We start from the raw sequence: 23,637 nt of genomic DNA, 5'->3' as shown, positions 1-23,637 counted from the left end.
GGGCCACACACCTCCTCATGTATGTGAGGTTCATAGATGATATCTTTTTGATATGGAAAGGCACAGAAAAGTCATTAAAACAACAGTTGGAGATTCTGGACACTAAAAACGACAGGATTGGATTCACATGGAACATTAGTAAGAATGTCATACAATTTCTAGATGTAGAGATCACAAAAACAGGTAAAAAATTCTACTGACAGAAATAATCTTTTACTATATAAAAGTCACCATCCACAATCATTAAAGACTCATCTACCCTACTCTCAATTTCTTAGGGTCAAAAGGTTGGTATCTGAAGAAGAAACTTGTCAACAACAGTTAGACACAATGGCCAAAAGGTTTGAGTCTCGAGGATATCCGGAAAAAATTATCAAAGAATCAAGGGAAAGAACACAAAGAAAAACAAGGACTGAGCTACTAACAGCGAAACCAAAAATTAAGGAACAAAGAATCACGTGTGTAAGTAAATATTCCAACGTTAGCGCAGATTTCAAAAGAATTATCCGCAAAAATTGGCAGATGGTCAAATTGGAGCCAGACTTTAAAGGAATATTCCATAAGGAACCACTGTTCGCTTTCACCAGAGGGAAAAATATGGGTGAATTATTGAAAACTCCCAAATGCACGACAAACAAACAGACATTCAAAGGAACAGTACCGTGTTTAAACTGTGGCAATTGCCATAACATAATGAGGGGTGCTAGCATCACCCACCCGATGAAAGGATATAAAATTCCCTTAAACCTTAATGCAACATGCGATACAACCAACATCGTATACTTGTTGAAATGCCCATGTGGATATGTAGGGCACACAGAAAGGAAACTTAAGACTCGTTTGAACGAACATAAAAGCAACATAAGAACAGGGCTATTGAAATCAACAGTGGCAGCGCATTTTATGGATAAACAGCATAACGTAAGCCAATTGCGGGCTTGCGTGTTGGAAATAGTTCCTAAAAAAGAAGGACCCTTGAATAAAAAATCCCTCCTACAGAGGGAAAACCATTGGATTTATCACTTGTGTACCCTTAAGCCGAATGGGCTAAATGAAAGAATGGAATTTACATGCTATTTGTAACATATAGAGCCAATGTTGCACTGTGAGTTTACCAGTAACTGATCAGTAATAGCTTTCATATTGAAATCGTAATTCATTATGACCAAAATTTATGCAGGCATACACAATGATTGTTCGAATTAACATTTGTCAGTCTTTATAGTGCAGGACCCGCTAAATTGATGCGCCGCTAGCGAAAGCACAGAGCCTGAGGTTAGCGTGACAAGTTACAGCGCTCAGCGCGTTAATAAAGTTTGTCTTAAGCAGCTTTAAAAAAAGTCGATACACCTTTGTTGTACGCATGCGCGAAACTCGCGTTTGAATAAACATCGTTGTAGCAAGCGGAGCGGAGCGGCTTCGCGTAGCAGATTCAAGTCTCTATGAGCTGGGATTAAGGTGAGATGCGAACACCGGGTGCAGGCATTTGACAACGGCCGGCCGAGCGTAAACATACTCTAAAAACAGAAAGCCCGCGCGGGCAGCAGTTAACAGCGTAACGGTTAGTAAGACGAACATGAGATGATTTAGCAGGATCATAGACTAACCGACAGCTAGAACTTGAAGGTTATAAACACAGCGGTTGTAACACTGGATGCACAATGAAGATATTTTAACATAGAAATGTCGAAGAGTATGTACAGTATCTAATAAGCACGTTAATGAAATGAGTTATCAAGTGAGATAGAATGGAATTTGATTAATACATAGTGTGTTATTTGTTTAATTTTTCAGGCGTTCCCTGATGAAGGTGCGGTATGCACCGAAATGCATTGGAATGAGGAATGATGTATATTAACGCCTAACATGAGCAAATAAGAAATAAATGTGAATTAACATGTGGATTTAAGAATAAGAATAAAAGAACTTTGAACAATCGAACTATTGGATGAACCATATGATTTAACAGAGCTGGTAGTTCCAGCACACCATACTTGTGCCTAGGGTGACACACCTATGATGTAATAGGTGTGCTACTAATGGATTTTCTCCACTTTCTCTAATGCTACCTCTAAGAACATGGCGGGCCAAACTGTTGACCAACATATAGAAAAGAAAGTGCTACTGGACAAATTTGCCCAGCTTTCAGTTACAGAAACTGGTAATCTTACGCAGGTGAAATCCGGGTCCCCTTCGGACCCTTGTCCGATAGGGATATTAAAGTTAGCGGCAGAGCCAGTCTCTCGAGTTTTGACACCCATTTTTATCAATTTAATGTATTCAGAGGGATATTTTCCGTTAGACTGGAAAAAAACTTCTATTCTGCCCCTTCGGAAGAAACCGAATCTCGATACATAAGACCTTAACAATTTTAGACCAATATCTAGACTTCCGGTACCTGCTAAAATCATTGAGAGAAATCTAAATATGCAACTTAGCCAATTTCTGGAGTCCACTCAAGCCTTGGACCAAATGCAGTATGGCTTTCTAGGGGGCCATAGTACCGAAGCTACTCTTTTGAAATCTACAGAAGAGATACAGACTATCCTAGATCAAGGTGGCAAGGCTGCTCTGATCTTGTTAGATCTCTCTGCTGCATTCAATACGGTCCACCACGATTTGTTGATGGACCAGATGCAGGAGATTGCTGTACAGGGTTCGGCTTGGAGACTCCTTCGATCTTTTTTGCCAAACCGGAGTCAGCTGGTGGCGCAGGTGAAATTTGTATCCAAGCCTTTTTCACTACCATGTGGGGTCCCACAGGGGTCCTCTCTGAGTCCGACCCTATTTAAAATATATGTGTCCTCTCTGGCGCCCCTTATTCAGTCATTTGGGTTCAGTCTGACTGCTTATGCGGATAATACCCAAATTGTGGTGTCTCTTCTACCAGCTGAGTCAAAGAGCACGGCAGTCCATTTTAAAGATTGTGTGAATGCAGTAGGGATCTGGCTGGCCCAAACTGCCTTAAGCTAAACTCCAGTAAGACGGCGGTGGTATGCTTTGGGAGTGATCCTAATTTTTGGACTCCAGAATGGTGGCCAGACACCCTGGGCCCTCTTCCCGCACCCAATAGGAAGGTTAAAAACCTTGGTGTGTGTGTGGGTAGATCAGAAGCTCAATTTCAAAGACCAAGTTAATTTGGAGGCATCTGCTACGTCTTTCGCTCTTAGGTCTTGTAAGAACATTTTGCCTCCGTTACCTATAGAATGTCGTAAAACAGTGATCACAGCTCTCACTATGTCGAGGCTGGACTACTGTAATAGTCTGTATTTCAATATCCAGGAAGGTTTGTTGCAGAAGTTGCAACTCTTGCAGAATGCGGCTGCTAGACTGGTGTCAGGCATCCCAAAATACGCTCCAATAGCGAAAGAGATTCGGAAACTGCATTAGCTGCCAGTTAGGAAACGTACCATGTTCAAGGCGATGTGTCTGGTTCACAAGGCACTTTATGGAGCAGGGTCGGCCTATTTAAAAGAACGACTGTACTGTTACACGCCAAACAGATTACTACGCTCATCTGATGCCATATTGGTTTGTGTGCCATTTGTTAAAAAGGCCACCTGGGGTGGAAAAAGCTTTGTAGCCAATGCAGCCAAAGCTTGGAACAAGCTTCCCCTAAATCTTAGAGGTATATCGAGCCTTATGGCCTTTCGAAAAGCTTTAAAAACCTGGCTGTTTACGGATTAGCATGTCACTGGTTTGATCCTCAGGCAAGGTTTCACATCGCACCAGGACACCTAAGGGTAACAGTAGCGCTCAACAAATGTTATAATATATATACTATTCAAGTGCTTATGTTTGAATATTTCCACAGATTTTTTTTTTACAGTAGATAGGCCAAAAACCCAGTGGAAAACTGCTGCCAGACTCACCACAAAGGTACTGTTTAGCCCAAGTTCCAAATGAATAACCTGTCAGTCAATGAATTCAACAAGTGCAGTTTATGCAATGTTTTCTCTTCAGTCGAGCTCATAAAGAACCAATTTGAAATACTTATGGTTTTCATCCTATATATATACAATACTATGGGGAATTATCAAACAATACAATATCAAGAGATTTTTGAAATGTATACGATCAAGAGCATTGTAAAAGATTTGAAGACCATTTCATGTGATAGTGATTATGTACACAGATGCAATGTATGATGTTTATCATTCAGACTAGAAGCAAATAATTTTCCATGATGAGTATAAGTTTTAACAAAGACCTTCATTTCCAATCAACCATCTATGCTTTATTTTCTTCAGGTACATTTTGCCATGAAAATGAAGATCTTTATTTTTGTTGTATTTATCCCTAAAAAGTGGCCTGTGGTGTAAGAATGCAAACTGCCTAAACATTTTTGTAGACCCTTCAGAGTAAGTTCAAGCAATATAATTTCATCTACATATAAGCAAGGTCAATTTTGAACCCCTAGACTTGGAGCATCACCATTGGATACTAAAAAAACAACCGGTATATCATTAATGTAAGGCAAATCATTAAGGCTGCAAGTACAAACCCCTGTATTAGGCAATTGTTTAGTAAAAATTATAGACACTAGGCCCTGGTCCCCTCCCAGTGGCACTGACACCAGTTGAATCTATGGTGATCTTTAATCAACTGCAACACATCTAGGGAAACTCTCAACTTTACAGTGTAAAAGGCAGTAGGAACTTCTTAAAAAGGCTAAACACCATATATCAGGGGTTGACCAGGATTCTTGCAGTCATATCATGTCTGTTTTAAACAAACCATAAAAGCACATTTTTGGTGATCTGTGGAATTACCTTCCATATTTCAGGATAAAGAAGGTGACAATTCCAATCTGTGGAAAGGTAGTACGTGTGACGACGCAGTGAAAGTGAAAAATGAGCAGAAAATTCAGTGCACATAATCAAAAAAGTCTTAACTAACAAGACGAACTATTGTTACTTACCTGTAAACAGGTGGTTCTCCAGTATTGGTGTCTTTCATAGATTCACATGCTTGAATATTCCCCGTCGTCGAAGTGGGAGTCCCACGGTACATAAAAATAGCAATATTGCTAATATAACATAAATGATAATATCATAGAATAATAATAATAGAGATAATACACTGTAAAACCTCTAAATGGTAACTTCCATAGGAAGACATTACAAGAGAAAAAACTCATTTGTAACATATCAGTGTCATTATGTTGGTCCAAACTGCAGCCAATCAGGCTCAAGCACCCTCTAGAACCTTCTCCTCAGAAGCTCAAGCCCTCAGATTTTCGTAGCACTAGTAATAATAGCGTATGAGGAGAAGAGAGCCTCTGAGGGGAGGAAGGGTGGGTCGCATGTGAATCTATGAAAGACACCAATACTGGAGAACCACCTGTTTACAGGTAAGTAACAATAGTTCTTCTCCAGTATTAGGGGTGTCTTTCATAGATTCACATGCTTGAATAGAATAGATAGCAGTAACTCCTTAGCACTGGGATTGCAAGCATCTTCACAAGAAGTAAACACATAGCTTAAAAGCATATAGCAATCACAGAAGAAAAAGGAGGAGGGAACAGAGGCTCACCTTATTTAAAGAGATGGCGAAGCACTGCTTGCCCCACTGCGGTATCCGCCTCGTTGATAGAATCCAAACAGTAATGTCTGGTAAAGGTGTGCCTATTCGACCACGTTGCCGCCCGGCAAATCTGGTGTAGAGGCACTCCGGCAAACAAGGCGGTGGAAGACGCCATCGCTCTCGTCGAATGTGCCTTCACAGGACACTGTAAAGGCTTGCCAGCTTGTTGGTGACAGTAGGATATGGCTGCTGAGAGCCATCTTGCAAGTGTTTGTTTTGTCACTGAATGTCCCCTTCGCATTCTTCCATATGCTACAAAAAGTTGATCTGATTTGCGGAAAGGGGCAGTTCTTGAAATGTAAAACTTTAGACAACGGCTGATGTCTAAGGAATGAAGGCGTTGTTCTGCCGGTGACTGTGGATTCGGGAAGAAAGTCTTCAAGAAGACAGGTTCGTTCAGATGGAAATCTGTAGGCACTTTTGGCAAAAAAGAGGGATTGGTACGAAGAGATACTCCATCTGCTTTGAATTGCAAATAAGGAGGCTTGATTGTGAAAGCATGAAGATCGCTCACACGGCGAGAAGATGTTAGGGCCAAAAGCAAAACGACCTTCCAGGTAAGAAACTTGCTGTCTGCTCTGTGGATTGGCTCAAAAGGAGGCTTCATGAGCTGTGACAATACCACGTTGAGCTGCCATGCCGGAGGCGGGCGTCTGATAGGAGGAAACTTCCTGAAGAGGCCTTTAAAGAATTGTCGGATAATTCTGGATGAGCAGAGAGAGGTTGAGCCATCATGTCTGAAACGTGAAATAGCTGCCAGAAAGACCCTCAAGGTGGCATGAGAGAGGCCAGACTGAGCAAGGCTCAGAAAGAAAGGCAACAGCTGTTCCGGGGCAGAAGTGAGTGGATGGACATTTGCTTCTGCGCACCAATGGCAAAACCGTTTCCACTTTAGTTTGTACGTTTGAACGGTTGAGGAAGCTCTAGCAGAAGCCAGAATCTCTCTGCATTCCTGGGGCATCTCTAAATTCGCGAATTCGAGGTATTCAGGTTCCATGCCCATAACTGAAGAGTGGTCGGGTCTGGATGGCAGACTTGGCCCTCGTCCATGGACAGAAGATCTGGACGTGGATGTAGACGAATGGGCGTGCATTGGGACAACAGAAGAAGTTCTGAGAACCAAGCCTGTCTGGGCCAACGAGGTGCGATCAGTATCAAGTGGCAGGGTTGCCTGCGCATCTTCCACAATGTCCTCGGCACCAATGGTATGGGAGGAAATGCATAGGCGAACAGGCCGCTCCAGTCCATGAGAAGGGCGTTGCCGCTGGACCCCGGATGAGGATGCCAGCTCGCAAAGGCGGGGCACTTCCGATTCAGTGGAGTGGCAAAAAGGTCCATCAGGGGACGACCCCAACGGCGGAACACCATGTCCAGAGTTTGTTGATGAAGCTCCCACTCGTGGGTCGATGATGTGGACCTGCTCAACGAATCCGCTAGGATGTTTGAAACCCCCGGCAGATGGACCGCCGTCAGGGAGATTCGATGACGAAGAGCCCAGTTCCAGATCTTCTGAGCTAGCCGAGACAAGGGCTGAGATCTTGTGCCGCCCTGTTTGTTCATGTAGTGCATGCTGGTTGTGTTGTCCGTTTGAACCAGCACGGACTCTCCTTGCACTACAGGCAGAAAAGATCTGAGAGCAAGGAAGATCGCCAGCAGCTCCAATCTGTTGATATGCCATGTTCGTTGTGACGGTGTCCACTTTCCTTTGATTGAAAGGTCTAGGAGATGAGCTCCCCAACCCTCCATGGATGCATCCGTGGTCAGTGTTAGATCCGGAGGAAGGGCCAGAAAGGAAACTCCTTCGTTTAGGTTGGATGGTTCTCTCCACCAAAGGAGACTGTCTTTCATGCGAGACGAGACTCTCACTAGATCGTTGAAGGATCCTGACACTTGGCGCCATTGCAGGTCTAGTTCCTCCTGAATAGGGCGAGTGCGGAGCCTGCAGTTCGGGAGTAGAGCGATGCAGGACGACGCCATCCCCAGAAAGGACTTCAACATGCGGACAGAAACTGACTGTTTTGAACGGATGAGGGTGACCAGACGTACTATCTTCACCTGTCGTTCTTGGGAAACGAAGGCTTTTGATAATTCCGTGTTGAGAATGGCACCCAGGAAGTTTCTCCTTTGTGATGGTGTTAAATGTGACTTGTCCACGTTGATGGTCAACCCCAGTGACTCGAAAGTCTGTAGGCAGAGACTTGTGTCGTGAGCCAGCTGTAGAGGAGATGGAGATTTCAGGAGGCAATCGTCCAGATAAGGAAAAATCTGCACTCCTTGCAGACGTAGATAAGCCATGACTGGGGCCAGGACCTTCGTGAAAACACGAGGCGCCGAGCGCAGGCCAAAAGGCAGCACCTTGAATTGGTAATGGATAGTGCCTACCTTGAACCTTAGAAATTGGCGATGCTGTTGAAGAATCGGCACATGAAAATAGGCGTCTTGCAGATCTATCGTGGACAGGAAATCTCCGCTGCAGAGAAGCCGCAAGACTTCTGACAATGTGAGCATGCGGAAAGACTGCTGTTTCAGAAAGAAATTGAGCGCCCTCAAATCCAGTATAGGCCGCCACTCTCCCGTCTTCTTGGCAATGAGGAAAAAACGTGAGTAGAAACCTGTCCCTTGTTGTGATATAGGAACCACTTCGACTGCACCTTTTAGTATGAGAAGACGAACTTGATGTTGCAATTCTAGAAAATGGGGAGGTGGCGGGCCTGATGGCGGAGAATGAGGAGGAATCTCTGTGAACTCCAAGGCATGACCCTTGCGAACAATGTCCAATACCCATTGGTCCGATGTTATCAGAGACCATTGGGAATAAAACTGCGAGATTCTCCCTCCAACTCCTTGTGTGACATGAGAGTCACTGGCGTTTGTTGTTGGCACCCCTATAAGTAGGTTTTCCTTTATAGGGTCTTGACTGATTTTGGCGAGTAGACTGTTGGGAGGAGTAACGTTGATTGCCTTGGTTGAATTGGCGGTACTGAGTGTGTCCTCCTCGAAAAGTTGTGGAAGACGAACCTCTTCCACGGGCGCCACGAAAGGGCTGCTTCTTAAATTGTAAAGAGACTAGCGACTTTGCTGTATCGGTGTCCTTTTTAATTGACTCAAGCGCCTCGTCAATGTGAGCGCCAAAAAGAGATTCACCGTCATAGGGCATGTCGAGTATCTTCGACTGGACCTCTTGCCGGAAGGAAGTGGATTTAAGCCAGCCCTGGCGGCGGAGGGCCGCAGCACTGGCGAGGATGCGAAATCCCGTACTCGCCACATCAATCGCACAGTCAATCATTTCCTCTGACGCCCTCATGCCATCCTGGAGAACTTGTTGGGCTTCCGCTCTGGACGCTTCCGGTATTAGTGAAACGAATGCGGAAATATCAGACCACATTTGCCTGTCGAAACGACCTAGAATGGCCAATGCATTTGCAGCGCGTACAGACGTAGAGGACATGGTGGAAAATTTCTTCCCAATGGCGTCCAAACGTCGACCCTCTCTATCAGGTGGAGTAGTGAGAGGAGTTGCCGGATTACGGGATCGTCGCTGTGCCGCCTGTGTGACCACCGAGTCTGGTTTGGGATGTGACAGCAAACAAGCAGGTGAACCAGCCGGAGCCTTGTACTTCTTTTCCAGGCGAGGGACTTGTGCCGGCAAGGAGTTAGGAGAGTGCATAATCCTCATCCCTTCTTTCCATACAAATTCTATGATTGGTATGGTGTGAATTTGTTTGTACGGTTTGTTCTTGAAATCGTAGAGAAAGCAATCTTCTTGCCGCTGTTCTCTCGGCAATTTAAAGCGGTCCGCCGCTTTATTCATCAGCACATGGAAGCTTGCTGTATCAATGGAAGGCGAATCACCTGCCTCTGGCTGTTGCGGAGAAGGTGTCTGTATCCTATAGTCGTCGTATTCCGCCATATCTGGATCCTGCTCATCGTCAGTATCCTGGTGTAATTCCCCCTCTTCACTGTCCGACCCATCCACCCCGTGCGCACCAGGTTGCGGAATAAGAGGGGGGTTAGGGCGGGGAAGCTCTGGCAAAACAGGCTGCTCCAAAGACTGCGGATGGGTGGCAAGGCCGGAGTCCTCCGCAAGAGCGTGGCTTGGAGTACCCTGAGGGGTAGGCGGAAACCTTCGATTGTAGTCATCCAGCATATGCTGGAGGTTTGAAAACAAAGAAACTGGGAAAGATGCCATAGGAAACTGGACAAATTGGTCATCCGGTTGGACCACTTCCTCCACCTCCTCTTGGTCAGAACTGGAGTCTTGACATTTTATGATTAACTCCGATGGACTGTGAGCTTCATCGTTATCATCGTCCCCCATAGATCCAGTCTCGTGATCAGTAGCCATCAAAGGTGAGGGTAATTGGAGATCAGGAGGTGGTAACTGCAGAGAAGAATCCCTGCCAGAGGTCAAGGAAGGCAGTGGTACCAGAGGCATGGTGGCAAAAGAACCCAATCCTGAGAAGGATTCTGAACATGCCGCTGAGGAAATCGCCATCGTCGACGAGGTAGGGCCCACTGAGGGATTCGCCGTCGACGGTATCGTCGTCAACGAAACGTGCGTCGACGGAGACTTCTTTGCTGGGATCTGCGGAGACGTCAGCCTCGTCGACGGTGTCTTCGTCGACGGTATCTTCGTCGACGATACTTTAGTCGACGGCATCGTCGTCGACGGTACCTTCGTCGACGGTACCTTCGTCGATGGAACCGGCGTCGCCTTCTTCGACGACGACGCCGTCGTTGAGGAGCTGGTCGACGGAGCACTCGACGTCGACGGGGATCTCGTCGTCGGAACAGTTGCTTTCTTCGTTGACGAAGCCGACGTCGACGAGGTGGTCGACGGAGAGGCTGACGTCGACGGGACCTTCGTCGACGATGCATCCTTCGACGTCGAAGAGGATTTCTTCGTCGACGGCAACTTCGTCGCCGACGAGACAATAGGGATCGTCGACGGGATCGTAGGAGCTCTCGTCGACGTTGAGGACGTCGACATCACCATCGTCGACGACGAGGAAGCAGACGTCGTCGTCACAGAGGTCGTCGACGAAGACAGCAAAGCCAATCTTGTGGACGGAACGGTCGTCGACGAGCCCGTCGACGACCTGGGAGTCAAGACTGTCAGAATACTGATAGAGCCTGGACAAGACGCCTGAGAGCCAGGTCTCGTGGGCGTTGACACAGAAGTCATAGGACCTGAAGATTGTGCCACAGGTAAAGCCAGCTTTTTCTTCTTCTGTAGAAAAGGAGAAGGTAAGTTCTGAACACTCCCACGCTTGGAAGGGACAGTGGAACAGCCTGACTGAAGACTTACTGCGTCTGACAGAACATCTTCTTTATCTTGGAGGCGCTTCAACCATATAAGAAGACGACCTTCCCTGTCTCTGAGAGTCTTAGAAGGAAGAGCTCTACAGAATTTACATTCATCCACCTTGTGGTCAGGGTACAGGCAGTAAATACACTTTTGGTGGGGGTCCTTCTCAAACAACCGTAGTTTCCCACAAGAAGAGCAAGCTCTAAACAAAGACTTCTTACTTGACATTCTGGAAGAAATAAGTTGAAAAGACAAAGTTTGAAGAAAAAACTGAGCAGAGCTCAGGGAGACTCCCTTCACACGACGTGCGGTAGAAAATCTGAGGGCTTGAGCTTCTGAGGAGAAGGTTCTAGAGGGTGCTTGAGCCTGATTGGCTGCAGTTTGGACCAACATAATGACACTGATATGTTACAAATGAGTTTTTTCTCTTGTAATGTCTTCCTATGGAAGTTACCATTTAGAGGTTTTACAGTGTATTATCTCTATTATTATTATTCTATGATATTATCATTTATGTTATATTAGCAATATTGCTATTTTTATGTACCGTGGGACTCCCACTTCGACGACGGGGAATATTCAAGCATGTGAATCTATGAAAGACACCCCTAATACTGGAGAAATCAATTTCAAAATAGAACCCTAAAGAAAAGTAAATTAGATGGGGTTCTCAAATCCATTCATCAATACAAATCGGGTTAAGACACAGCAGCCGTTTCAATCCCTAAACTTTATTCAACAGGTTCTTCCTCACGGCAGAACAGTGGCAACCTAGACAAAGAGGGGACTTGTCCGAAAATAGTGAAGATGCTGTAAAGAGAGGAAGAATCTCGATGATGAATACCATCATACTGCTCACCTGACCTAAACGGGACAAAAGACAACGCAATGCCTAAAATGAATGCGATCATATATGTCCTTTGTAAATTGCCTATAAAAAGAAAGACTCAAACACAAAAGCACAAATCACGTTAGAGATAGCGGGCATAGTAAAATGAAGCTCCCAACACTGATATATAATGGTGAACCCATGTTGTAATAGCATGTAAAAATAAAAGATGGGAAGTGACCTAGTCATTGTGGAATAATTATGCAGAAATAATAAATCATGATGGAAAACAGAGACCATATACCAGAAAGCGTGGGCTGATCCATAAAACCAAGGGCCCAATTAAGAGTCTGGTGGTCTGAGGAGTGCCAGCCTTGTGGGGGCGTGGCTGTCTCCCAACCACCTGATTACGAGTTGGGTGGTCGGACTGCCACAGTCCCACCGCAGCAGACTAGGAACTGCTGTTCCCTGGTGGTGTTGCAGTGGTGTAGAGGCACTAGAATGCTTGGCGGGACCGCTGCTGTTCTGCCAAGCATATTATGAGTTTCCTTTCCACCAAGGTTTACATGGAGGTACTTACTACAGGGTCCCCTGGTGCCTCTGCACCATGTGAATGCACAAAGGGGGCTGTGTGCATGCTCACCAGTTCCTGCACGGTGATTGTTTTAACGTTCCCATTGTGATGCCTGTTAACAAAGACACCGCCATAGGAACGCCCAAAAAAAACAGCCAGACATGAGTTACACCCGTAATCTGGTGGGCAGCCTCACAATAGGTTTGGCAGTGCAGAAGCGGGCGGACCCGGTGCTGCACCACCAAATTCATAATCGGGCCCCAAGTGTCAAAGTGGTAAAATGGCTGTGTTACTAGCAGACTGAGGATACATATCACTAATGTTCTTATACCTCACAAAGAGCCTGAGGGCCAACAACCGTAGTCTAATGCCAGTGCCAAAGAGGTAAGATTACCAAAAAAAGCAGAGTCCTGGAATATGAAGTGTTTGTAAAATCAAATTATTTAAATAATTCGATTATCTTTAAGAGCCATTTGGCAATATAAACGAGTTATTTGAGGATGGGGTAAATCTGATTTGCTTTTTTTTTTTGCACGCATTTATTTGACTGATTTACCGGAGTGCATATTAATTTCTGCTACTGATATTTTCTCCTTGCTTCGAAAAATTGGTAAATAAGCCAAAGGAGCAACAAGAGCCTTTCTAGGAATGCAGCAATGTTATCGAAAGGAACTTGTTTCAGAGATTAAATTTGGCTGTCTTTCGAAATTTTCTCCTCTTTCTCCTTAGGTTGTATTTAGTTTATCTTAGGGCTACCAATCCAAACCCCAGCACTGCTAAATACAGTCTGTAGAGAGGGTGTTTTAACAGTATGTTAGTTTGTGATAATTCCGAGGGAGATTGATCTTGTTGAGGTAAGCTTTCCAAATTTTGATCACTGTTAGTCTGGGCTCCTGAAAAAAACATCCGTTACTCTGAGTACCACGTTTTGGACGATTACTTAAAGGGCATTCAGGATCCGGTGAGAAACATTTGTAAATCTTTTCAGTAATGCTAAAATGTAAGATAGAATTCTTTACAAAGTTTGAAGAGTTTCTGAATACTACAAATAATTTTCTGATAAATGACAGGAGGTCTGTAAGTCAATTTATTGAGTTGCAGATAACTCAACAATTCAGTTTATGGTGGCTTTTTGCATCTTTATTGGACGTTCTGCAAGAAAAGATAGATACAGAGAACTCCGTGTGAGGATGAGTAAAATCTTCCACAACGGGTTCTGGTATGATGGCTAGATCCTTCTGTACAGAATGCAGAAGATGTTTGCCCTTAGATTATCGATCTGGAATCCCCCTTCTTCTGATCAGTACACGTTTTAGCCTCCTTTGGAGAATTTGCATGCATGCCTAAACCAAGCATGTCTAAACAACGTGGTCAGAACCACAACCACGTCTCTACCACGCATGCCTTTACAACACATTTTGTTGTAAAGGCACGATTGCTACGGGGTTATGCATGGCAAAATGCTCACCCCAGCCTCCCTCCACGCGCACCAACACCTGATAACCCAGCCCGCCCCAGCCTTAAAACTACCCTGACTCCTCACCCTGAGTCCTAAGACTTGGCCTCTGCCCATAAAACTACCCTGACTCTAGGCCACTCGCCCTGAGGCCTAAAACTGAAGTTTTTCCCGCTTAGATGGAAACTGCATGTGTGGCTCAGCCCTCGTCGTAAAGGCCGTTTCCCAGTTTTTACATTTCTGTTATCAATATTTGAGAAGAAAATGGGAATACTTGTCGAAACCTTAAGAGCTCTAAATTGGGAAGATTTATTCCCTATGGGATTAGATTTTGGTAAATTGACAACAGCCGCGTCAGGTGGACCTGCGAGCTGGAGTCACAGTTCCTCAATTCCAGTCATAGGTGAAAGCTGCAACAATGATGATACAGCAGCGTTACATAAGTAAACAGCAACGAGTGCGGGACGACTTTAGTAAACACTGAACAACAGTGACTTCTGTGTATCCCCCCCTTGATCACGCTGTAATCTGGTGACCCACAGTGAATCATTATTGGAGTCCAGGGACCACGGTCTAAGCAATTTACATGATTTGAACCGCAAAACAGTACCCAAAAGTACGGAAACAAGCATTCTTAAAACAAATACCCAAATTAAATATTTTAATATATTCACAAATATTAAACATCTAAAAAAAAAAAATGAATTTGAAGGTTTTGGCTTTTTTTAAATTCAATTGTGGCCACCCATCGCCTATAGTATATTACTTTTAGACTGCTCTCACAATTCAGTCTGAGGATGCAATTGTAATTTTTAGCCTCCAATTTCAGATTCCTTCGCATTTACAGAGTGTTTCAACATGTTTACATTTTTACATTTTCAATTTTGCTTTTTTATTTACATGCACCTTATTTTTTAATATTATGTCATTTCTATGCTGTCGTTGACTCCCAGAGGCCCCTGAACAACAGTTTGAGAACTGCTGACATAGAGCATTCGGCGTCTAACACCAATAATAACGATAGGGGCCTTCACTGAAAATAATTAATCATTTTGTTTCAAATGCACTCCTGTCCGATCTAGCCTAACTCCACTCCACAACTGTGGATTGCGGCAAGCCGCACCTGGGGATCACTTTCACGCTGATGCGATCCTCCTGGGCCGATATGATACCCATCCCCAAGGTACGGCATGCTGCGCTCTCCAGTATCCTTTGCCAGTAGTAGCGTCTGGCGTGTAGCGGCAGAGATCGAGAGCATGGGGCAGTCAGGCAACTCTGGATAGGAAGACCAGCGGCCAACGAGCACTCACTCCTGCTTTCATGTCAGCACTCGGATACAAAGGGGTAGGAGACAAGAGTAATGTTGTACTTAACTTGGATGGCCTTGGGTTGATCACATCATTTAGCCTCCTCTATATTTACCTGTGTTACATTTGTGAAAGTCTGATTGTGCTATAAATGTGTTGACTGCATCAGTTAGGGAAATAATAATGCAAGAGCACAAAATACACAGGAGGATTGGAAAACACAATTTATGAATCACTTCAACTGTGTGCACTTTTGGTTCTTTGGAACCCCCAGTTAAACGCATCCAATTTGGAATAAAAGTATAAAGGTTTTCTACTGAGATTGAAATGGGGAGGAACAGGCACTTATGCTAGTATTGGTGGTGCATCACCTCTATTGCTGTACAGTTCGCTTCACTGCTTCTGCTCTTGAAAGCAGTTCCAGTTCTAGGAAGGCACCTCTGTATGAACAGTGTAAAACCAAAGGGCGATCGATGATGGACGGAGTGTTGAACATTGCAAGCACTCACCCCTAGTCAACTGATCTGGGTTTAATCCATCATCATTCTTTAGCTCACTCCGCCACCCCAGTTCAGACATGGCCATATGCAAAAACTGTGGTGACATCGAAATTTCGCGATGTAAATGTTCATTTTTCCACTAGCTCACGTCTCCTCCACCCTGGATGAGATTCACTGTTTAGTTCTTATGTGTGGCGAAACTGATTAAAACTAAATGTCTGAGTACTGTTAAAAAATCACAAAAGCCTATCTGGGATTTTTTTCCTTTTTTCTTTTTTTAAGCGTTACTTATTTTTGTTTTTAAGATATTAGGCAAACTTGATGATAAAACTTGATGATAAAAAAATTAAAAATTGGTTGACCACAATCCATTGATTCGTGCAGCAGAAAAGAGACTTTGTCCATGGCAAATTGTGTCAATGGATCCAGTCCTATAAGCGAAAGAGTGGAACTATCCGGGCACTCACATTTAGTGGTACAATTTTTAGCTTTGATTGCAAGCAAAGGCTCTTATTAATGTCTTGTTCAAAACTTCAACTGTGACGTTGGCTGCAAATGGCAGCCTCGCTGCACGGTGTTCAACAGGCAGATATGGTGATTTTGGCATTTTCTTTCCATGATGGGGTTAACTTTGAGTGATACGTTTCTACATGATGATTATCAAGCAACCTCTAAGGTTAGCCTGGACTGGTGAGGCTCTCACCTCACCTGAAGTACATAAAATGTATTTCACATTAGTGGCACACCACTCAGTCCCTTATTTACTCAAGCCGAAACTTTTTTCCTCATATGTGTGTGGGTTGGCTGTTACTTCTCTGACATTGGTGTCGGTATTCTTGTCGGAATTCACATCCTGACCCTGAGAATAGACACCAGACAGACCATAATTTGTATCTCAAACTAAGAGAGACCCTTCATAGGTAAACCATCCTTTAGAGAAGTAACTCAACATGCAGTTAAAATATCTCCATTTTGTTGAGGTTATTGGGGACTAATTGACTTCAAAGATGTTTATGCTTTGTATTAGACCTGTTTACCTAATTTCTCATTTGCGATTTAACGAATGAATAATAAATGGTAACGACCATAGATATTCTATTCTATTAATTTGCAATAGTTGCGTTTGGCACCACTGGATGCAAGTATAAAAAACACACACAAACTATAAAAGGGTCAATTCTATCCTCTAGCCAGTTTGCCAATGGTCTGAGATGAAGCTGAAATTACATGTTTGAAGAACTATTTGATCATAAAGTTCTGCTTTGTTAAGGATTCTCGCATTTGACCCTACTTCCTTGTCTTGGCTGGAGGTCACTGCTGAATTAACTTGGCTGCCCCATTGTCCCTGCAGCTTCACGAGTTTACCTTCCAAGCACACCAGACTATAGATGCCCTGGTGAAAAAATTGACCTGCAAAAACAGATGCTTTAATCCAGATTAAATTTTGGGGAGAAATGTGCTTTTATAAGCTTTCTTTCTCAGGAGAAGCTCTCAATATTGTGCATCCTAGGGATGCTGGACAATGTTCTGTCCATTTCCTGAGGTGGGTGGGATTTCCTTTACAACTCCATATGTGTATCGTGAACTCTCAAAGGATACGTTTTTATCCCCAATCTGCTTCTTTGATGGGGGCAGGAAAAAGATCGGTCTGCCCCCAACAGTGAGCGGCCTGCTGTGACTATTTATGATGTCTTCAAAGTAAGAGTTGAAAGCATAGTGTCCTTATCTGTTTAGATGTTATTATATCATGATAGAACACTTGTGGGTGAAGCCAGGAACAGTATTTAATTTATATAAAACAACTCGAAGGTCGTCTTGGAAAGACGAGCTGCCTTCCCCACCCACATCTACAAATTTGTAATATTTGCAACCAGAGACTTCTAATTTTATTTTGATTGAAATAAATGCATGCTCTACCATTTGCAAACATTTGGAGTAACCACCTGTCTTTCTTCTTCATTCAGCGAGTCTGATGGAAACCACAGCACAGAAGATGAGTCTAGCCAGGGGCCTGAGGATATGGAGGTTGGAGGATCGACTGGTCAAGATGGGACTCCTCTCCCTGACAACCTCTTCCTGGCAACCAATGCTTCGTGCTCCAGTGCCTCCTCCATTCTCCTTAATGGCAATTTCATCACTACCAGCCCTCAACCCATTATTGTGAACGGGGGATCTGTCATCCAGACACCTAATGGGGTTATCATCAACGGTTTGGCTCTAGGAGATGGCCAGTCCATTACCCTTAGCCCAGTGGGCACCAACTCTCCCATCTTGTTCAATGGAGCCACCGTCATTGGGGGCACTCGGCCTCAGCTAAAGCAGGAGTCAAGCTTGCTGCAAGACCCCATGTCTACAGTTTTACTGAACACAAGCAATTCCACCAGTCTTCAGCAGCTACAGTGTCGTGCAGACATTAAAGTAGAACACGGGGAAGAGTCTCTGCCCTCCTTGGTGTTTGCCAAAAATGGCCCTCTACCCCTCCAGGTTCCACAGACAAGTCAAGCTGGGGCAGCAGCAGAGGTCAAGTTAGAAGGATCCCTGACCACGACCTCTGAAGTCCTCTTTCAGTCTGAGACTGGGCAAAGCTCCCACCAGATCTTACCTGTCACCCAGGTGCACCAAACACAATTACTGACCTCGGATCCAAAGGCAGCTTACGTTCCTCAGTTATTGTCTACTCCTCAAGTGGTGACATCAGGAGATACGACCTCTGTGGCTCAAGTAGCTTCTGTGGCTCAAGTCATCCAGGCACAACCCATGGTCTCTGGTTCCCAGATTATTCCTATTTCTTCAGTTGTGTCCAACACTCAGTCTAGTCAGCTAGCTCACACATTCCAGCCATCACAGGCTGGCATAACGCAACCTGTGTGCCCTAGCATCCAGACAGCACCTTTCCCCTATGTCCTACAGGGTTCTACATTGGTCTCTTTCCCCACAGCCAATCACCTGACATCTTCTGTTGAGACAATGCCAGCCACTTCCATCTCTGCTGTTGCCACCGTGCCTTCAGGAGTCGAGGCATCACCACCTCTCCTTCCCCTTTCCCAAGCTTCCTTGACCTCTCAGGTGGTCCCACTGTCTCAAACTGGTCAAGGCACCCAAATGCTCTCCCCATCCCATATGGTCCCGCTCTCCCCAGCTGTCACTCCCTCTCAAGTTTACTCAGTCCCCCAAATGGCCACCTCAGCCCAGCCGTTGCTCTCCATACCTCAGATGCCTCAAGGGTCTCCTCTAGTTTCACTCCCTCAGGTTGTCCCCTCATCCCAAGTGTTGACTTTTCAGCAAGGCACAGGACCATTTCAGATCCTGACTAACAACTCCCCCATGAAACTTAGTCAAGCTGGGTCCCCACCTTTTCTCAGTTCCCCCCTCAACCAGGGAAATATTCACTTGATCAACACAAGCATGGGAATGGCAGCGGTGCAGCTCCCTGCTGCAGCTACCGGTAAGTCATGCTGTATTTTGTTTGTACTGCAAGTCTCATCATTAATTTTAAATCTGCTGTGCCTTTTCTGTTATGATTACTCCTGCTATTTAGTTAACTGTTGAATGAAAGTTACTTAAGGGCATACATTTAGCTAAATTGTATCTAGTTTTGTTGACTGTAACTATACAAAAAATATATAAAATCATCCAGGCCTTTGAATATACATAGCGAAGCAGGCTTTTTCAAAAAGTGGGAAGTTAGGAATGCTGAATAAATCCTGAAAGGGCAATTTTAAGAGGAAGAAGGATTCAGAATACAAAGAACTACTTGTATAAATGCACTGTAACCAAGACTTACCAGAAGGGTCAAGAGCCGCTCCTGAAAAGACACTTCTCAATCAGCCCCTCCAACATTTAGGTTTGTTACAGCCTGAACATGGGGACAATAGTTGCCGTCGTTGAATTTATGTCTACTTTGTGGACACACAATCTCCTAGAGTGTCGAGCAGTCTGTTCCAAAATACGTAAAGCACCTGCCAGGATACTCTGTACATGAATCTCTTATGTAGGAAAACATGCAGGGTTTTTTCGAACCCTTAAAACAGATAAAACGCAGGGTGTTGCACGGCTATTTTCCCAGGACTTCCATCCAACACTAAAGGTGTGTTTATTAATTTTAGGAATCTGAATTTCTTTATTGTATCTGTCAGTCCTATCTGTCTTTCCCTCAGCACGTTTAAATTCACGAGTACCTGCAGTTGATAGTCTTGGCAATTGATAATCTATGATGACTCCTCTTTGGAGTGTTTCAAGTCGTTCTCCTTCTTGGGGTGTAATTACAGTACTTAAAAGTGGGGCCATACTACAGCCATTTATAGTGGTGACACTCATTTTGTGCCTCACCTACCAGACAACTCAAGCTGTCTGTTTGAAAAAATAAATGTTGTCTTACCAATGGTTGGCTATATTGTCACTGTAAACCCCCTGGAGCATGAACTTATTGCGTGGCTCTTCACTGTTTACTATTCTGGCACTACTGTTTTTTCTTTGTGATTATGCTCTCATTGAGCGTGTATGTGTTTGCCAGCTGTCTCCCTCGTGTACTTCATTTACCCGCATCTGCTGCGCTGTGTTGCTGTATCTTGCCCATTTGCCTCTTCCTTGCCTCCTCCATCTTTTGCTTGCCTTCGTGTGCTTCCACCCCCTGTGTTGCTTTCTCACCTGCATGCCTGTTCCCCCAGCCTCACATTACTATCTGTAGCCCCTGTTGCTCCACCCCGTTTCCCTTTCTCCACTGTTGGAAATGACCTTCTTTTGTGTGGCATTGCCCCCGATTTGTGCCTTCTTCTCCATAACCCGTTTTTGTTGGCCAAAGGTGTTACAATTATAAAAACTGTAACAAAAATGTAGCTTTCAATTGCGACTGATGTAAAGACTTCATTGAGAATAAAGTGATTTGGATATTCTACTTCATTTTCAGATAACAACAACAACAGTAGCCCTTATCCAGTATTCTTTTCCTGAAACCTGGGATTATCCAAACTTTGTCAGTTTCTATCCGAAATAGGAAAATTGTATCCCACAATAGTTAGTCTGGGTTTTGCTGCAGATAGGGAACGATTTCAACGTCGTCCGAATTAACACTAAAATGGGTGACTGAGCTCTTCCTCGTGAGTAGCTACTTGTCCCTGGCTGTTAAATCTTGCCTTACTTGAATGGCTCCCTTTCTTTACCTTATTAAGAGCAATAGTCCTCAATCTTAAAAATAGCTATTCCCAGATCAGTACTCATAGTGGCACCAACAATCCGTCATGAAAATTCCTCAGTATGTGGTATAATATCTTGGATGAAGCATTAGGTAGGAGTGTTTATCTCTACTATTATATTGTTTGATGCTGCATAAAAACCTTATGACTCGTGACTTGGCCAAAAGAGTTCAGGAATCTAAACCCAATTTGAGCCTTATCGCATGGATCATTGAGTTCCACAGGAAAGCCTTTAAGCAGAGCCATTCCTGACACTTCCAGTCAACACGCTGATCCTTTTTGACAATGTAAGCCCCATAAATGCCTGAGTAATTAACCTGCCTGTTAGCAGCCCTTTTTTTAGGTTTCCATAGAGAGGCCTCCAAAGCCAAGGTCAGATTTTTTAAGGCATTAACTATTGCCAGTAATGTAGTTCTTGCTATTTCTGTATTCTTATCCCATTTTAAATTAGTGGCGAATATGATTCGTAAATATATATAAACCTAGACAGACCTGTTCCAGGGGTATATCAAGCACTTACTTTTTTCCACCTTAATGAGTAGTCCGTCTTCCTCACAAAAGGTGTGTAGAACATTGCAGACATATCGGGGTGTGGCCTGTTACTACATGATCATGCACGTACATTCAGACAGTAAACGTGGAGATCTCCCCTTTTAGGCGTTTAAATAATTTCTACTAGCCAATATCATCGGAAGATCCAAAATAAAGACTAGAACGGAGGACGCACTAAAACCACACCCCTGCCATTATCGACAGGGATTTTCTCAGATACTATGTCTGCCCCATTTAAATCAACCTGTACCCAGTTGGCAAAGTGCTCTTACCGGCCCTTTTGAGCTGATTACCCAAGCGTAACACCATGGCTGAAAAAGAGCCTATGGAACTGGGATTTTGCAGTGATTTTATGGGGGGCACTCTTGTGGGTTTTCTCAATCTTCTCACACGTCTAGTTAAGCTAAGAGGACCTGTATTTTTCGCCCAATATAGACCAGTCCAGGATGCCGGGATATATAGATGTTATTTGCTTCCTCTCAGTTCAAACAGGTGAAAGCCTCTCCTGACTCTGGCTCAATTATGGGGAATTTTGGCCTTCTTTAGATTTTCAGTCAAGCACTTCATTAATTTTGTCTGATAATTGTATCTAGTTATCCTGCTGAGAGTAAGATAACAGTTAGGGGCCGAATCCGAGTTTGACCGTGTGGCGTTGGACCGCCCCGCCGCCAAACCCGTGTGAGAACCACCTGCCCTATAATGACTTACTTAGTTATTGGCGGGTTTTTTCTTTGCCTTTTCAAACTGCAATGGGAACGTAAAGGAAAGTCCGCACGGCATGGACTGAAAAGTCCTTGCCGTGCTGGAACTTCTGTGCATGCACTTAGATGGTACATGTTGTGCCCCCCTGTGTGCATCCACAAGGCGTGGGGCATCTTTCCGTCCCCACCACCACTGTTTTCATGGATAAAAGACCTACATAAAATCAGTGGCAATGATGAAAGCCTTAATATGCTTGGTGGGACCGCTGCGGTCACACCAAGCATATTGATGCCTCTTGATCGCTGCGCCACAACCAGGGAACGGCGGCTCCTTGGTGGAGTCCGCTTTTCCAGGGCGGCACAACCACTAGGGTCATAATGTGGCGGTCGGACCGCCAGAGTCGCAATAGGGCCCTAAGGCTTTTAACATCCTCTGAAGAGTTGCTTGCATGAATGACAATAAATTCTGCATTGCAAATTCAAGAGCCATCCTCCCCACCACCCCAGTGAATTGAAATAAGAAGAGCCAAGGTAGGGTGATTTTGGGGAGAGAGACTCAGTTTCTGGGGCAAAGTGACAAAAAAAAACACATTGTAAGTCTGTTCAATCAATCAATCACAATAGTTTATTCGGTATGAAAAAATACCATAAAAGTACAAATAAAATACATCATGAGATAAAAACAGAACAATACGACGGCTTTAAAATGGTACATATTCAGTTTATCCGTGATTAAGAATCCCCCCCCAATCAGATTCTTTCTTAGGACCATTTGAGGACTAACATCACTGGCCACATATGTTCACCTAGTACCCCTCGTTGTTCTGAGCCTGACAGCTGCCCTTAAAAAATTTGCGGTACAGGACAGGGTTAATGCATCTGTGGACAATTTTAAAAATAACAGGGCCACCTTTGCATGTTTACATCTGGCATTCTTTAAAATAATTTTTAAAAGGGCATAATAAAACAAAGTGAAGAGTACCCTGTGGAGACCGATGATCGCTTCCACAGGGGCCCTTCAACTCTATAGACTAGGTATAACCTGCCTGGTCAGCTAATAAATGGTGCAAAAGATTAAACCTAAACTGCATCATTATAAATCTGTTGTGGGCATTATGAAAATAAGATAAGTTGTAGTGTAGTTCCTATTATCCCAATAGGCTCTGCGCATTGGAATAATATCTTCAATAGTATAGACCTAGGGCAGAGGTTAACTAGGTCTTCTACCGACGATATTAGACTTAAAGGTTTGTGTTTGCCAGCTAGCTCAGAGTTCACTAGAAACATTCTCGAATAGACAAGGAGGATTTTAACCTCCCTGGATAGACAAGAAGGGATTTAGTTTCTGACAACCATAGAACATGACAACTTTGCTCTCCCCTAATCAAGAGTGTATCTCTAAAGTCGTGTGAAAACAATAGACAACTTATTTTACTCAGTCAGTACGTGCATTCTTAGTTTCACCAGTTTGTAGAGAAATAAGAGATGGGCGTGGTTCAATAAAAGATGTTATTTATTGATCAGTCTCTTTTCTCATACAAGAGAAATGACTCGCTATTATTGCAATACTTGTAGTTAAGTAAAGTGCATACAGTAGAGACCGAATTATAAAATAATACTGTAAAAGCATTG

The 23,637-nt window shown here is 44.0% G+C and overlaps 1 protein-coding gene across 1 annotated transcript in view; it reads left to right on the top strand.

Moving 5' to 3' along the window:
- Positions 1-23,637, top strand: part of LOC144781902 (homeobox protein SIX5-like) — a 130,186-nt gene that overhangs the window by 26,943 nt on the left and 79,606 nt on the right. The window contains exon 2 of the mRNA XM_078660973.1: positions 17,525-19,005. Coding sequence (XP_078517099.1) covers positions 17,525-19,005 — 1,481 coding nt within the window. The remainder of the gene's footprint in view (positions 1-17,524; positions 19,006-23,637) is intronic.

Source organism: Lissotriton helveticus, chromosome 9, assembly GCF_964261635.1.
Source record: "Lissotriton helveticus chromosome 9, aLisHel1.1, whole genome shotgun sequence".
NCBI lineage: Eukaryota > Metazoa > Chordata > Amphibia > Caudata > Salamandridae > Lissotriton > Lissotriton helveticus.
The sequence above is the reverse complement of the archived record's forward strand: the minus strand, read 5'-3'. Positions and strand labels throughout refer to the sequence as shown.